This window comes from Aplidium turbinatum, chromosome 4 (assembly GCF_918807975.1).
Source record: "Aplidium turbinatum chromosome 4, kaAplTurb1.1, whole genome shotgun sequence".
Classification (NCBI taxonomy): domain Eukaryota; kingdom Metazoa; phylum Chordata; class Ascidiacea; order Aplousobranchia; family Polyclinidae; genus Aplidium; species Aplidium turbinatum.
In genome coordinates this window covers 43,973,208-43,989,118 of record NC_137475.1, presented here as the reverse complement: position 1 = coordinate 43,989,118, position 15,911 = coordinate 43,973,208, and the positions used below count along the sequence as shown (strand labels likewise).

The following is a 15,911-nucleotide window of genomic DNA, read 5'->3' as shown; positions in this document are numbered from 1 at the left end:
TGTTTTCAAGTTTTAAAGAATAGACTTGAAGTGGACATAAACAGACTTGTGGCATGCATTAGTAGTGCGACACTGACGAGCCCAGCCTCATGGGGGAAACATGGTGTCTATCTCTCGGCTGCCTAGAAACATATCGTTGATTGGATGGTCTGAATGGCGAGCGTAAAAGGTACGCCGCTATGGTTAGCGAATCGCAATTGCTCCTAGCATTAGAAAAAAGCTTCATGCATGCTAATAGCCAGGACGAACACTCCCTTCTTCACAATGAACAGATGCGCTGTCAAAAATGTTAATGGCGTGAGGGGAACACATCTTAACGCGTTTAGGTCAGTACAATGTAAAGTAAAGGAGGCAAAGAAAAGTCTACATAAAGATATTCCATTACTGGCTAAGAAATTTTAAAACGACCAGGTCTTGCATGACTAACAAAGTTGTTACCGTTTGATGAAATAAAACAAAGCAATATTTAACAGAACAATATGACCTTACCGAAATTCAATTTTACTCAAGTATTGAAGTTGTTAAATTGTGCACATAGTAAGCATGTTATTTTGTAAAATTACGTAGTTAGGGCGTTTATGCCTATTCTTTCGAGAAAAGTCAGCGATATAATAATGGCAAAGGGAATTGTTTGAAGGGGATTATTCTGGAACTAAAAACAAACAAAAAACAGAAATCCAGTAGGAGTGCTATTTTAGACCGAGTTGAATTAACGGAAGGATTGAGCGTGGAAGTAAGTCACTAGATGTAGTTCTTAAATGTAATTTAAACAAACGTTGGATTCATAGCCGAGTGGTGAAAGCCTTGGTAAAACAATCGAAAGGGCGCGACTTCGACACTGCTCGAGATGATGTAGTTGTGCCTGATAGGACACGTAAAGGTATGCTTGATGGTGGACTTGGCTACCTTGCCTTCCCGTCCACTTCATCTAAATGTTCAGCCACCGCGTAAGCCTGGATATGACAATTGAGCAAAAGACAAAAAAGTTTGTAAAGAAAAAGAAAGAAAATTGTTTATGTTATTTGCTCTGAGAATGCGCATTACTTTATTGGCAACTTCAACAGTTTGGCAGTAATTATTTTACCTGTAGTATTTGCAGTAGCCTACCGTATTCACTGCATCAGTATTCAATTTAAGTGTAGCCAACAAAGTGCCTCACAGAGCTTCAAAACTAGTACAAACAAATACATCTACCATGGGATCTTAAGCAATCAAATCTCTGCGGGTGGCCAGAATCGCTTTATTGTTTTTATAAAAAGTTTTAGCAATTGTTTTTTGAGGAGTGATTTGTATTTTTCAATTTTTATTGATTTTTCAATTATAAACATAATTCTAGTTTTACATCCATCCAGAACGACCATGAGTGTCAATTGGCCTACACAGGTGAATGCAGGATTTTAAGTCCAGTCAAACGTTTGAGTCTGATTTTGAGTCGAGATAGATTTAGACCAGTTTGAAGATGAAGTTGGAAAAAAAGGGGCTAAATTCAGGATCAAATTAACATTTTAATTCGGTCACATCTGCTTGGCTTTTTTCACACAAATGATTACAGCACGTCTTAGCTCACAGAGAGCAAAGGCTTTTGATGATAATGGAAAATATCTTATAAGGTATTATAAACAACATAGCAGCACTAGGACAATAAGTCAGGTGATTAAAAAATGTACCTTTTATTTCAAAACAGTGAGAAAAAAATTGCAAAGATCTGAAAAATATAATTAACCAGACTCTATTTCTAAGACTTCTATTTCTAAGTGCACATTTGAAATTTTCATGCAAGTTTTTGGGCGGTACATTATGTTTTAGGTTTCAGTCAACTTCGGAAAAAAATAGTGACTTCTTTTAAAACTTTAACCAGATAACCAGTTTCCATGTAGTTATGTAGGCCTAAACGAAGATGTGTGCCTAAAAATAGCAATTGTTTTGTTTTTAACGAACAGAAGCAGTCCTTCATCATCACCAGCATAATGATACCCTTTTATTGGGACAACATGCAGTACGCTACCAATCACAGATGCAACACAATAGACATTACCCGGAAGCAGCAACAAATCATAGTCATCGATTCAGTTTCGCTCCATTTATTTGGCTCACTATTACATTGTCTCCTAAAAGTCAGCAGTTGTGAACTGAGAAAATGGCAATTGAGCAAGTGGCAACTGAACAATAAGCCGAAGCTTGGCATGTCACAAGGTAGGCTAGCAAATTTAGTTTTGCAAGCGATAACAAAGCAAGTCCGATGCTAGGTGAAAATTTTATTTGCTGACTTGACAGTAGCTGAAATGTACTTGCTGAGTTAAATCACTTGCTGAGTTATCAAATGCCGAGTGGTCCAACACCAACATGCCTTGACAAAACTCAGCTGCGTGCTCTGAAGCGTTGTTGAACCGACGTATATTTGTGCGTGGCGCAGGCGCTTTCACCACTCTGTCCACTCGGCCACGCTGTCGACAATAACTAGCACCGATTGTGCTTTTATTGTGGGAGTAGGCTGAGATGATTGGATACGTAAAGCAGAACGGATAGGTTGTCAATAAACATTTTTAAAAATTGCTACAATCAACCAATCAACTCACAAATTTATATTTGATTAAAAACGTTTACTCTAGCATTATGCTGGCGAAATCTTCTGCGGTGAGACTGAGAAACTGTTTCTTGGGGAGATGTTTGAAGCCAGTCATAGAATCGCCTCAAAAAGTGCCTACGTACCACTACACTAACCAACTGTTACAATCCTTTAAAACAAGGGTGCTGCTTCTAATAAAAATTAAATTGTGAAGCCAAAGCGACGTGAGACCTTTAAAAAAAAAGTTCAGTTGTTTTTAATTCTGACCATCACAGCAACAACAATGCATGTCAACATACCAAATGTCTGGACAAATGGTAAAAGCGGCAAAACGCGAACGTTAACAAGTGCTTGAGACTGAAATAAGCCGGTAATCGGTATGCGCTGGTTTTGGATCTAATTGATATTTTGATATTATACTTTCTTTCAGAACAAAAGCAATAAAACAGATGTTTGAACTTGAACGAACTAAAAGATGTTTATTTATCGGCGTTACCCCAATATGCCTGATCATTATTTTTGGTTACCACTACAGTACAAACAAATTTTCGAATGAAGCTTTTTTTGAATGGAATACCAACACAAAAAAGAAGTGGCCTGTATCTATACAGTTAAATCAATTTCCTCCAAATGAAACAAATGAAGTTACTGTATTTTCTTCGCCTTCACAACCTTTTTCGACACTCATCACAAATGTAGACAATCTAACTTTATCTGAAGTCCCCGAAATGTTTAACAAATCCTTTTCCGAAGCAACAAATGTGGATATTCTAACGCCTTCGCCAACTCCCATCAACAAAGCAGGCGAGCAAACTCATATGATCAATCCATCGAAACAAACAATAATCAGTCCTTTACCGGAGCATCAAACTCTACAGGAAATGCTCAAACAAGCATTAAGAAAAGCACAGGAAAAGGTTGGGGAAGTTTTCTTTACAGGCCATTTACAATAATCTACTATTTCTAGAAATAAAAATGATAGCCTACGAATTTTCTTTTCTACTTAGGCTACCTCTACTCAGAGTCTAATAAATTTGGTGGGTTGAAAGAAAAGTCATTTTGAAGAAGAAGGGACTAGCAAGTGGCAAGCATACTCTTGCCAGTACCAAAGGTTTAATATAATGGTAACCTTGTCTTCTCGTTTCCCAAATCTTGAAATTAAGCAGCATGTAGGTAGGCCTATATCTTTATCTTGCCTGTCCACTTTAAGCTTTTCGTCTATGCAAGCAGAGTATTGAGTTTCAACTTGCATGCAGTAATTTTTCAAAACATACAGGGTAAATATTTAATTGTAGCTTATTGTTCTCAAAGCAATCATTTTCTCAATAATTCTATTTATCAATTTAATTTATTTTTGATTGATACCAAATTGCACAGTGATATTGCTTCAGTAGTACACAGCGGATAGAAGGATTGGCAGTCGATTACAAGTCAAAATAGCTTAAATAACGCGACTTGTTCTTGCCGCGACTATAGGCTACTATGTTACCTCCTGATGTTAAGGAAAATGCCTAGCTATTATTACCAACGTTTCGTAAGTCAGCACGACTGACTTTATCAAGGGAGCTGAAACAGGTAAACACTACCTGCTTAGCAACAAATAGGACAACACAAAAAAAGCCACTTGGCACAAAAGTCAAAGTCACTTGATAATAATATTCGCAACCCTAGAACGTCAATCCAAATATTCAACCAAAGTTTTGCTTTCGACAACAACTTTGATAGAAAACATAGAATACTCATTCACGTATCATTCCATTCTAGGAGTACAACATCATCATGTGGGATCCCCCGTTTGGGGCGAAGGACAATATCGAAGTAGATTCAGAGAATTGTGGACGATGTAAAGTTATCTACGATCGATCACAGGTAGGTGTGCATTTGAACTATAGGTAGCCATGGACACCTGGAGATTCGGACTGATTTGTCTCATTTTACAGATTGTGATTGTGTCACGAAGCAGCTAAATCCGTTTTAGGAATTTTGCTTTACTTCGTTACGTACCACAAACCTAAGTTGTTTCTGATAGAACACAACGGTCGACTTGCCTTCGCTGAACACCCCCGCAACTGCCAGGATACAGCTCTCAAAGATGGTTTTCCAGTTCGAGGATAAAAATTAAATCAATCAAGTGAATAGGAAGACAAATTTTGTGTCCATTGTTATTCATGTAACTAAGCGCCTTGCCATAGTCACAGCCTCATTCTTTCTGAAACTGTCGAAGCAATGCCCTAAAAGTACCACAGAAGAGCATTCGCCACCGGTCACCTCAACCGAAATACTTATAGGCAATGAAACAACATATTAAACTAAAATATTGGCATTGTTTCAGCAACTTCGTTTATTGGAAATCAATCTATGTTCGTCGTATCCAGGCTTACGCTCGATGGTGGAAGATTTAGATTAAGTCGATGTGAAGACAAGGAAGCCAATCTTTGTTTCCACCTTCAGGCAGTGCCGGATTAAGGGGGGGCAGACTGGGCTGAAGCCTAGGGCCCCCACTTTCGGGGTCCCCCACCTCAAAGAAAAAAACCACTAATTTTTTTAGTTGCACAGCTGGAGATTACTGCTTTAATTCGTATCTCAAACAAGCAAGGGCGGCTCACCCATATGTGCTGCGGTGCTGCAGCACCCCTGCCCAGCCCCAGTTATTCAATGTTTCTTCGTTTTTTTAACAAAAAACATATTTATTTGATACTTTCATATCCGAAAATGGTACAGATTACGGGTCAAAGTTATGATAATGCTGCCAATATGAGTGGCAAGTATAACGGTCTTCAAGCTCTTCTGCGCGAGAAATGTAGTGTAGCTCATTATGTCCCTTGCACAGCACATTCACTTAATTTAATCGGTAGCCTAAATGTCCTGTAGAAACATGCCGTTCTGCCGCTGAGCTTTTTGAAGTGTTGCAAAGCCTTTATTCATGGCTCGTCTCGTCTACTCATCGTTGGCAAGTCCACCCAAAATTCCTAGATGGTTTGCCTGTTTTGAAGACATTATCTGATACAAGATGGTCAGTTAGATATGATGCAGTTCTTCTTCTATCGAGTTTTCTAAAGTTCGTTGATACACCACAGATTGACACATTCTTCCGCAACGGAGTTATACACTGACAGGTCCCACCTACTGCACCGGGTGGCAAGCCGAGGGCAAACAAGAAGGTGATCCGCTGCATAGGCGTAGCCAGGGGGGGCGAAAGAGGCCATGCCCCCTCCCTCAAGTTTTCCAAGTTTGGATTCCGAAGTTGAGCCCTTTGTTGAAAATATAATAAAGTTTGTAGAAATTTATATCGTTTTCCAAGACATCTGGCTTTTAACACCCCCAAGGACTTGTTTTAAACACACAGAAAGACACCAATAAATTTTTCAAATCGTAAATCGCGCAAAATTTACGCGATTTACGTTTCTTTAATCTAATTTGTGGAAGCAATTTCAGAATGGCTTACTCTGTTGGGTTTTTGTGTAGTTATTGAGTTTTTGTGTAGCTGAGTTTTTAGTGTTCTCTAATTTAACCGCAGTTTTTGCCCGTTCGTGTGTAAGAGCTATCTTTAATAAGTTAGTAGCTGTTTATCTGCTAATAAATTTCATACAAATATTACTCTAAAAGTGTTTTCAGAAAGCGCTATAATCCATTATTTGAGTGTAATTTTTCAAAAATTTTCCGGGGGAGCATGCCCCCGGACCCCCCTAGAATACACGTGCCTTCGGTACGCTCTAACCCCCCTACCACTTTTATTGCTTCAACCCACCAGGATACGCCACTGCACATCAAGTGGCGATGGCTTTAAATCAAACACTTTGTTGTTCTCTTCAATTCATCAAATATTTGGCCCACCCCAAAATTTTTTTCTGGCTACGCTACTGGTCCGCTCTTTGGGACTTGGTGCCACAGATACATGCAACTGGGCCCGTGTCGTAGCTCCACTCCACCATTAATTTTTAGCGACAAATGTCACTTGATAAGGTCCCCCACTTTCAGCTCAGCCCAGGGCCCCATAAACCCTTAATCCTGCCCTGCCTTCAGGCATGCCTTTAAGTGTCCTGCTAAAGACACAGCAGCATGCTCTTGAGCGGTGTCGAACCGGCGCTCTTTCGAGTGCCTTTTCAGGGCTCTCACCACTCGGCTATGAAGTCGAAATCAATGAAACGCTAGTTCGATTCTTAGTACAATCACACATTCTATGCAGGGTCCATGTATTTCTCCTCTCTTCATTTGAACATGTTTGATCAAAAGAATAATATCTTATGTCCTTCTTGTAATCAGCTCTCAAATTTGAAAATTCAAGAAGAAAATTTCTTTTTTTGCAGTGGCAGAATCCTTCTACGAAGGCAATTGTTTTTCATTTTAGAGAAGTCAAAACTTCAAATTGGCCAAAGAAAAGGTCGGTAAAATGTATAAAATAATGATAATAATGTAGCAACAATTTTCAACCGGTGTTTCGCAGAGCACTAATATTCCGAAAAAGATTGTTAGGTGTTCCGCAAGAAATTTAGTAGTTTGACTAGTGCTCCATGGAACACCAATCGAAAATAACAAGGGCGTCACGTTTGTCTTTCTGCAATTCCTTTCCAAATATCAACTTTGTGCTCATCCAAACAGGCCCCAATATCGCACTGAGAAAATCTGAAAGTGAATAAATTGTTGTTGTGCTGTTTATGTTATTGCACTAATATAAAATTTTGTTTGGTGTTTTGCAAGATTATTTTAATGCATTAGGTGTTCCGTGGCTCAAAAAAAGTTTAAAAACACTGGTCTAAAGAAACGATAAAAAATTGGAATTTTATTTACAATCATTCTATTGATTAGCTTAATTTTGTTGTTTTCAGTGACATTCTGCTGTGACCCATTGTTCTGTTTTGACACCAAGCATTGTATTGCCTAGGAAATCTACATCTTTTCCGAATATGAAGCTAGTTTTCTGAAAATTAGATAAAAGCTACAAAATACAGAATTTTATTTTTAAAAAATCAATGTTGTGACATGTCCTGTAAAATTTATAAACTGTAATAATCTGAAGTTTTAGGAAAAGCTAATTTTACGGTAGAAATTAAAAAAATCAGGTAGAGATAATCTGATACCAGACGATATACATTTTATGAATATATTACAGTAGATATCATATCTACATTATGGAAATTTAGGGGGGAAAAATCGAAATTTTATTGATATGCATTTTAAAAGTCAGTCAAATCTATTAAATCTCTTGCACAAAATTGAACTGTTGCTATGATCGTCCATTAATATCTGAACTTGTTGCTGTTACAGAAGAAATGACCAGTTCTATGTTTGGTGGGCCAGGGAGTCATCTCATACTGTACGAACCATTTACGGGCAAACGCTGGCCCAATTTAATAACGTATTCAACCTGACGATGACATACAGGTAGGCTGCAACAAGGTATATTATGTTTTATGTACTGGATAAACTTGTTCACTGACGACGACTAAACGTTCTGTTACTGTAGTTTTTGTATGGTGTTTCAAGAGCGCTTACAATATTACATGCATGTAGCACTCCCGTCTCCTGCGACGGCCTACGGGCTGCACATACATCTACGATTACGACTAATCCGGACGCAATTTAACTGACTACCAGTAGCCTATTATCTATATGACTTGAAAAGAAAAAGTCATCAACAAATTGTTTATATTTCTATGCTGTTTTAATAATATCTACTGTATCGTTTTTTTGTTATTCTTGCAACTTGCAAGACTTGGTGCGTTGCGTTCTGAAATGGCTTTGCCCGTGGTAGGATTTCTTTCAGGGGTTTTCTTTGCCTACTTTGCGTTACGTGATGAGCTAACGCATCAAGAGTGTTCCCCTCAAGACCATCAACACTTTTGATAACACCAAGGTTGATTCATTCAATTCAATTCAATTTATTTTTCATTGCTGGCGCGAACATGTAGAGAACGGCAATATAAACTCACGAATTTGGCACCAACAAAAGGGAAAGATGGCAAAACCAAAAGGTTTAAAATGTGCAAAAGCAGTGTTGGGATGTCACTATCAACATTAGGGAGGGCCGTCGGAAACAGATCGCTTAGCAACTCGAGTTTCTTAGGAGGTTTGTCGAGTAAATGACAAAATCGAAAACCATTTTTTAATTGAACGCCAGAAAGACGGTGCACAACCAGGGGCGAGTTTAACTGATGGAGGCCTGGGGCACTCTTAAATCGCGAAGCCCGTCAAAAAAAGTTTTTTGCGCCAAGGGCGCGTAAAACTTTACAAGATAGCTTGAAAGTCACCCACACCGTTGCTAATGCCTTTACGACAAGCTCAGTCGCCACCTTGTGACTAAAAATTAACCTTGAAAGAAAAAAGAGGCATCTTGCAGAGATTTCAAAGGCTGAGAGAAAATAATTATAATAACACAAAATCACATTTTTTCACGTCGGAGGGCCCTTCAAAAAGGGGGTCCAGGGCAACTGCATCCTCTTCCCCCCCCTAAATCCAGACCTGTGCACAACACGGTTCAACTAATCAGTAAATCACCCCATTTCTGGGATATTACCCACACCAGTGGTGACGTTCTCCAAAGTTACGCCCCAGTGAAAGAAGAAAATCATGAAGAAGGAGACTCTACGATTTCGCCATAGTGGCGATCATTACGCGTGAGGGAGTGATCAAGAAGATTCTGAAGGAATGGGCCATGGTTAAGATGAAGAATAAAATCCTCACAGAGAGAAAGACGGCTGAATGGAAAACTTCATTGAAGGCCAGTCTTTGCCTCCACACTCTTTTCGACATCGTTGACGACAAATTGCTGCACTCACGCGAGGTTGATTTTGTTAAGGACCAATGCGGAGCACGCATTGATTTCATTGGATTGGGAGGCGGTAAATCTGAGAAGAGGAGGGACGAGCAGAAAGAGCAACCGCTTTCGAGAGAGAAGCGAGAAAACGAGCGGAAGAACGCAAAGAATGTACTAACGACTCAGATGACGACAATATAGAAGAAACTCCCAGAAGGGGCTTCCTTTCCGAGTGCTCGATTGGCAGAGAAGAACTCCAAGAAGAGCAGGAGTGATGTACTTTCGATCTGCATAAAGTTGCGCGTGAGGCAGAAAGGTATGGAATTCCGAGTCTAGTAGCAGCTGCCCTCGCAACCACAACATTACTGGACACAAAAGATGATTTTAATCCGACGATGATAGTCGACAAAAACATGCTCGTTCGTGCACGAAAACGGCTCCGTTTAGAGACGAATCACTTCGCTTCCAGTTCGTTCGGCACAATAGTTGAAGGCCTTTACTTTGACGACAGAAAGGATAAAACCCTTGCATTGAATGGCATAACTGGCTATCGTCAGAAATCAATCGAAGACCACTACGTGATGCTGAAATACCCAGAATCTGAATATATCAACCACGTTTCCATTCAAGGGCGTTCAACTGGGAACAACATTGCCAAAACGACGTTGGCTGCTCTTGAAGACAAGGGAACTGACGTGAAAGGCATTCGGGTCGTTGGCTGCGACGGAACTGCTGTCAATACAGGTAAGCACATAAGGCCATCACTACCATTGAGAAACATATCGGGAGTACGGTGCAATAATCGATTTGCCAGTTTCACCTCAACGAACTCCTGACGGGAAATCATCAGGACCGCAAACCTTCAAAGGATTTATCAGCCGTGTCGTCGCTATAATGATAAGTGCAAAATGGGAGAATTTGCAGTCGTCGAGTTCGAGAAGACAAAATCCAATCTGACGGAAGTCGATGAGGTGATGGTAATTAGCGGCGATCAAAAGTAGGCCTATCTGCTCGATATCGTGTTGGTCATCGAGGGAAGTCTGCCTCCATAAAGCATTCGATTCCGTGATCCAGGAAAACAGGGTCATGCACGATGGGTCACTCTCGTTTCAAGGATATGCCGACTTTATATCTCGGAGCCAGAACCAACAGAGGCGCTGACAGAAATGACGATGTATGCTACATCGTTAAACTTTATGCTCCGATGTGGTTTACTAAGATTCACTTTGCTGCTCGGTCTTTCCTTAGGTTGGTTAAGCTGACTCGCTATCTGACAGGCCAATCAATAAAAGTCGTCGACAGTTGCCTACAAACAAAGGCGTTCGCTGCTCATCCGGAGAATGTAGTGTTGGCCCTGCATGACGAGTCTAAGCCAATGCGTAAGCTCGCAGTTCATCGGATCCAGAAAGCAAGGGACGAGTACACGGGTAGGATAAGTCGTTTCGAAATTCCTAAACTAAACTTTGGGTACACAGATTTGACAACAAACTCGTTGCTCCGGTAGAGCGAGCGGAAACTCACTGAGCCGCTAATCTACGCGATTTCAGCATCCAACAGCTCACAGAGCTTTTCGTCGAGACCGATTTTCCTATATCGATTGACAGTTTTCCGTGCTGCACACAAGCAGTTGAGCGCGCAATCAAACTCGTCACCGAAGTGAGCGATGAAGTCATCGGCCATGACAGCAGACATGAACTTATTCTGACACAAACTGCTGCTCGCTCACAGCGTTCACATTTTGAGTCAAAGAAAGATTACGTTCTGTGATTGTTTTTGACTGTTTTCGTCGTTTTGTGTATTTATATTTTTTTAATTATTTAACATTTTTTTTTTTTAAGAAAAAATGTTTTTTTATTTTATTTGGGTAATATTGACTTTTTGTGTGGCGTTTTCCCGCGGCCCGATCTAAAAAAAAATTCAGATTATTTGTTTGTGACCTAAGCCTCCTATCTGAGCCGAGTTACTGAGTGATTTGACAAAAAAAGTGCATTGACGGCCCTCCCTGATCAACATAGCAGAATATCAACATATCAACTGTCTTTTTGTCTAGTTTTGTTTTGTTTATTTTTTTTTACTCATATAAATTGTTTAAAAGGTAAAATTCACTAATCCATTTATTTTTTCCCTCTTTTTTTCTAAATTTATAAAAAAATCATTAAGGCGTTGCGACCGTGCCATATTTTAAACTGATTGTCCTGCTTTGGTATCATGCACGCTATAACGTCCGCGTTTTGTCGCTTCTACCTTTTTCTGGACCTCTGCTATGTTTGTCATATATTGCTTTTGTTCGTTGTAATGGTTAGAAGTAAAAACAAACTGAACTGAACTGTTCAAATTTGCAACATGATCTACAAGGCGACCTAAACTCTCAACTGGAACTTATCGCTGTGCACAAATAGTGCAGTTTAGTTTGTTTTTATTTTTAGCCATTAAAGCGAAAAACAAAATTATGCCAAGTAAAGCAGAGGCCTAATAAAAGGTAGAAGCAAAATGAAATAGGATATAGGCTGTACAACAGCTTTGTGGAAAGTATGAGTCACATGCAAAAACTTAAACACAAAGTAATGAGATAGGTCACTTTGTTGAACCAAAGTAAAATGCAAACGTTTTCGGCCATAAGTCATTTAGCCATGATCAAGGTCTGATACCTTCTTTCTTGCCCTAAAATGAAGATGATGAAGTGCGGAAAAAGAATGACATGCCACGTAGTGATTTGCTTCGCTTTTATGATCTATTAGTGTCGTTTCTTGTGTTTCTAGCTTCTAAGCAATTCTACAACTATGAGTATTTCTGAGAGTGGATGCAATCATGTAGTGATAATATTATGTCTAATCCTGAAAACTATGCACCTACAAACAGTTACTACATGAAATTATTAAAGGTAAAAGAGTCAGTAATTCAAGTTAAAGTTAACATTTTATTTTCCAGAAGGGATTCTGACGTGTTGTCATCCTATGAGTTGTCGTCACAAATTTGGGAACAATTTCAACATTCTGAATCAGGAAATCCTTCAAAGAATGTCGATGATGTAGCTGCAAGCAAAAAGAAACTTGCCATTTGGATTGTGTCCAATTGTGGATTCACTATTGGTGCCAGAAAAAGAATGACTTACATCAAGAAGTTGAAAGACATTGGTCTTCAAGTGGATCTACGAGGAAAATGCTTTCCACAAAATGGTGCTGTTTCAAACATGGAAATTATTAAACAATATAAATTTTATTTATCATTTGAAAATACTTTTCATTGTAAGGATTATATAACCGAAAAGTTATTTCGCAACGGATTGTCAATGGGAGCAGTGCCAGTTGTTTGGGGAGCACGGAAGTCGGATTATAAAGCAGTGGTTCCTCCTGGATCGTGCATTTATGCGGAAGATTTTAAATCTCCTGAACAACTGGTTGAATATTTGAACTATCTTGATGGAAACACCACAGCGTATAAGAAATACTTCAAGTGGGGAACTATGAAAAAAGAAGACATGCCACAGTACAATAGAACTAATAAGTTTTGTAATTTGTGTCGAATCTTGCATGGTATAAATGTTGATAATATTCACAATCCTTTACTAAACAACTCTAATAGCAACATCCCTATGTTTGGTTATCCTGACCATCCAAGGATCGTTTCATCATTGCGAGAGTGGTTTTATGGGATGGACTATTCAGAATGTTTATCACATTCTTAAAACCCTTTGAGGACCGTTGGTACACAGTGTACCATGAACTTTTTCCATGATTTCTAATCATTTTCTTGTAGTTATCAAAAAGTATCTGTCTCTAAACGTTTCTTGAATAAATCACCTATTTATAAAAAAAAATAAAATGGAAACTGTATTTTGTTGTAGCTTTGCTTTTACTGGTTTTGTTTGGTGAATTGGTAAGGGTTTGAATAATAATAATTTTTATTCTAAATCATTGTTTAGTGATTGATCTGACCTATCCGTCAGTAAAACCACAAAAAAAATAAAAAATCTGCTGCTAGATAATGCTAAACTTTTGTGGTACACATATATGTACCAAAGGTCCTGAGGGGTAAATTTGATCAGTCTATGGATGGATATAGTAATGTGGGAAAGACTTAAAAATTAAGACTCTTGTTGTGAAATTTTAATATAAATAACATGTAATATTTTAGGAATGTATTTTAGATCTACATGCAAAGGTAAATTTAACTGATAGCATTACTTCCGGTTAAAGACTTTCTGATAATTTGGGTTATGTCAATTATGTCAATACTGTGCAAGCAATTATTATTTTCGTCGTCGTCGCCATGTGAGCCTCTGGGGCCGAGGGTCTATCCTTTTATCACCCCAGATTTACGATGTTCCCGGACTACACTGGAAGGCTACTAGAGAGCAGCCAGCCTTTAGTTTCATCATCCGCAGACCTTCCACTCCGTTAGGTGGCTTAAGGATGGTACAGTTATTGATGGTGTGGTCTGCGGTCTGTTCCTCGGCACCACATTTACAGAAGGAAGAGGCCATTCCCCATTGGTGTATGCCCAGCAAGGGTGGAGATATTGTCCAACGGTATGTAACGCAGGCATCCGGTCGCTGTGCGCAGGGTGCTGTTTATGGCACTGTCGATGTTACGGCAGTGAGCACTGCGGCACCAGACAGGTGCACAGTAATCTGCAGAAGAGTAGACAAGGGCTATAATGATTTAGTTATTCAAGAAAGAATAAGAAAGAAAGAGGTGCAAGTTCTGCACTTCCAAAAAAGTTCAAAATCGAGCAAACAATAAATGTACGGAATGCGGCATTCATTTGAATGTTTCGTCAACGAGAGAAATTGTTTTCAAATGTACCATGTTGAACTGTAACTTGAAGATTTCAAAAATATTCGCTTTATTGCTTGCTACAATGCAGTGATGTGTTTATTTTTACTTTTGTTGTTGTGTTTGTTTGTTTGTTAGATTTGTGACATGTTTACGGCAAGAGCTATTTTGTTTGTAGAGACATTAGAGTCTCTAAACCAGTGGTTCTCAACCGGGGGTCCGCGGACCCCAAGGGGTCCGTGAAGCGATTTCCGGGGGTCCGCGAAAGTTTCCGAGTTTTCAACATGACGGATAAATTAAGAAATTTAAAAATTGTTTGTGCTTTGTTTATGTATTAGCCTACAGTGATTCTTAAACTGTAAGTCGCAACGCACTGGTGCGTCGTTTAAAATTGCAAAGGACATTGCACAAAGGTTTGGTTTCATAACTAAAATATCATATAAATTACTTAAAAAACTCTTTAATAAGGCTATGTTGGCTATGTTCAACTTAATTCTTTTGAGACAGCAGATTGTTGATCAATGATTAATTTAGAAATACAAACATTAGTCAGCAGTCTATCACCACTCACAGGCAGGGCCGGATTTAGCTGATGGGGGGCCCGGGGCACTTTTAGATCGGGGGGCCCCCGTGCAAAAAAATTTTTTGCGCCTACGGCGCGTAAAAACCATCTCTACGTTTACAGTAGCATCAGTCCAGTACTGCACAGCATTTTACAGAAACTTTAAAGGTCAAAAGGAATAAAATAACACAAAATCACATTTTTTTCCACATAGGGGGGCCCTTCAAAAGTCGGGGGGCCCGGGGCAACTGCCCCCTCTGCCCCCCCCCCTAAATCCGGGCCTGCTCACAGGTTTGCAATGACTGTGATCATAACGAATTAATATTGATTTCGATTGAAAAAAGGGAAAATTCTTTGTAACAGTCGCAAGTATTCTATTAACTTTTGATAAAAGTTATAGAAAAACATCAAATGAGCATATAGCTTACCGATGTTTGATCCTGTGTGCCAACATAGGCTATAGCTCATAAGTCATAACATAATTTCGTCAATCTCATCAATCGTCCAGTGCGTTGCGAATTCAGCAAATTCTTTTACGTGTGTTGCTTTGAAACTTATGTAACATATGATTCCATAAGGAAACGCGATATACCAAAATTTCAAATTGAAATTTTTAGGGGTCCGCGACCGCTTCGAAGACACCAAAAGGGGTCCACCAAGACAAAAAGGTTGAGAACCACTGCTCTAAACCCATACCAGCAATGATACTAAAACATTACCCAAGGACCAATGGTACACATATGTACCACAGCGTAACTTCTATTTGAAATGTATATTTTTTAATTTTTTTGTCGATCCCGATCTTCGATCCCTGACAGAGCACAGCCAGAAAAAAACTGCAAAAGTTTGCTAAAAATTGTCAATTATGGAGACTTTTGATTGAAACTATGTTGCATCAATTAATGTAAAGTAAATTATTATTAACATAGTTATTTTGTAATTAATATTTTTCCATACAAAGCTTTTAGCATCGTAAAGAAATCTTTTTAAGGATCTTGCATTTCAAATGTGATTGTGATCAGAAATACGTTTTTAATTTGAAGTTATAATTTACATACTGTTTTATCGCATTGAAATTGTTCAATTGATATCAGTTTGAAGTTTTTGAAGACTTCATTTGTATGTGGTGATCGCTTTGGGTGTCGATGGTGATGTACTAACAAAACAGCATTGAGATTGGAATTGAATCGTGCGTGTTATGTCCTTGAGGAAAGAACTTTGTTCCAATTGTTCCTCTTGTTCTGTTCAAAGGGG

General features: G+C 39.0%; 1 protein-coding gene across 1 annotated transcript; it reads left to right on the top strand.

Moving 5' to 3' along the window:
• The first annotated feature begins 264 nt into the window (after positions 1-264).
• Positions 265-13,732, top strand: LOC145769217 (uncharacterized). The gene is made up of 7 exons (XM_082580804.1): positions 265-326; positions 789-947; positions 2,997-3,483; positions 4,331-4,435; positions 6,874-6,947; positions 7,832-7,948; positions 12,249-13,732. Exons 1-7 carry the CDS (start codon positions 265-267, stop codon positions 13,003-13,005), a joined length of 1,761 nt encoding a protein of 586 aa, XP_082436930.1. The 3' UTR covers positions 13,006-13,732.
• Positions 13,733-15,911: the final 2,179 nt, after the last annotated feature.

Excerpts from the sequence above, each read along its gene's own strand:
- LOC145769217 (XM_082580804.1), top strand. The coding sequence starts at position 265 with ATGAACAGATGCGCTGTCAAAAATGTTAATGGCGTGAGGGGAACACAT. Across the intron at positions 327-788 it reads ACACATCTTAACGCGTTTAG|CCGAGTGGTGAAAGCCTTGG; the intron begins GTCAGTACAATG and ends TTGGATTCATAG. Across the intron at positions 3,484-4,330 it reads TAAGAAAAGCACAGGAAAAG|GAGTACAACATCATCATGTG; the intron begins GTTGGGGAAGTT and ends ATTCCATTCTAG.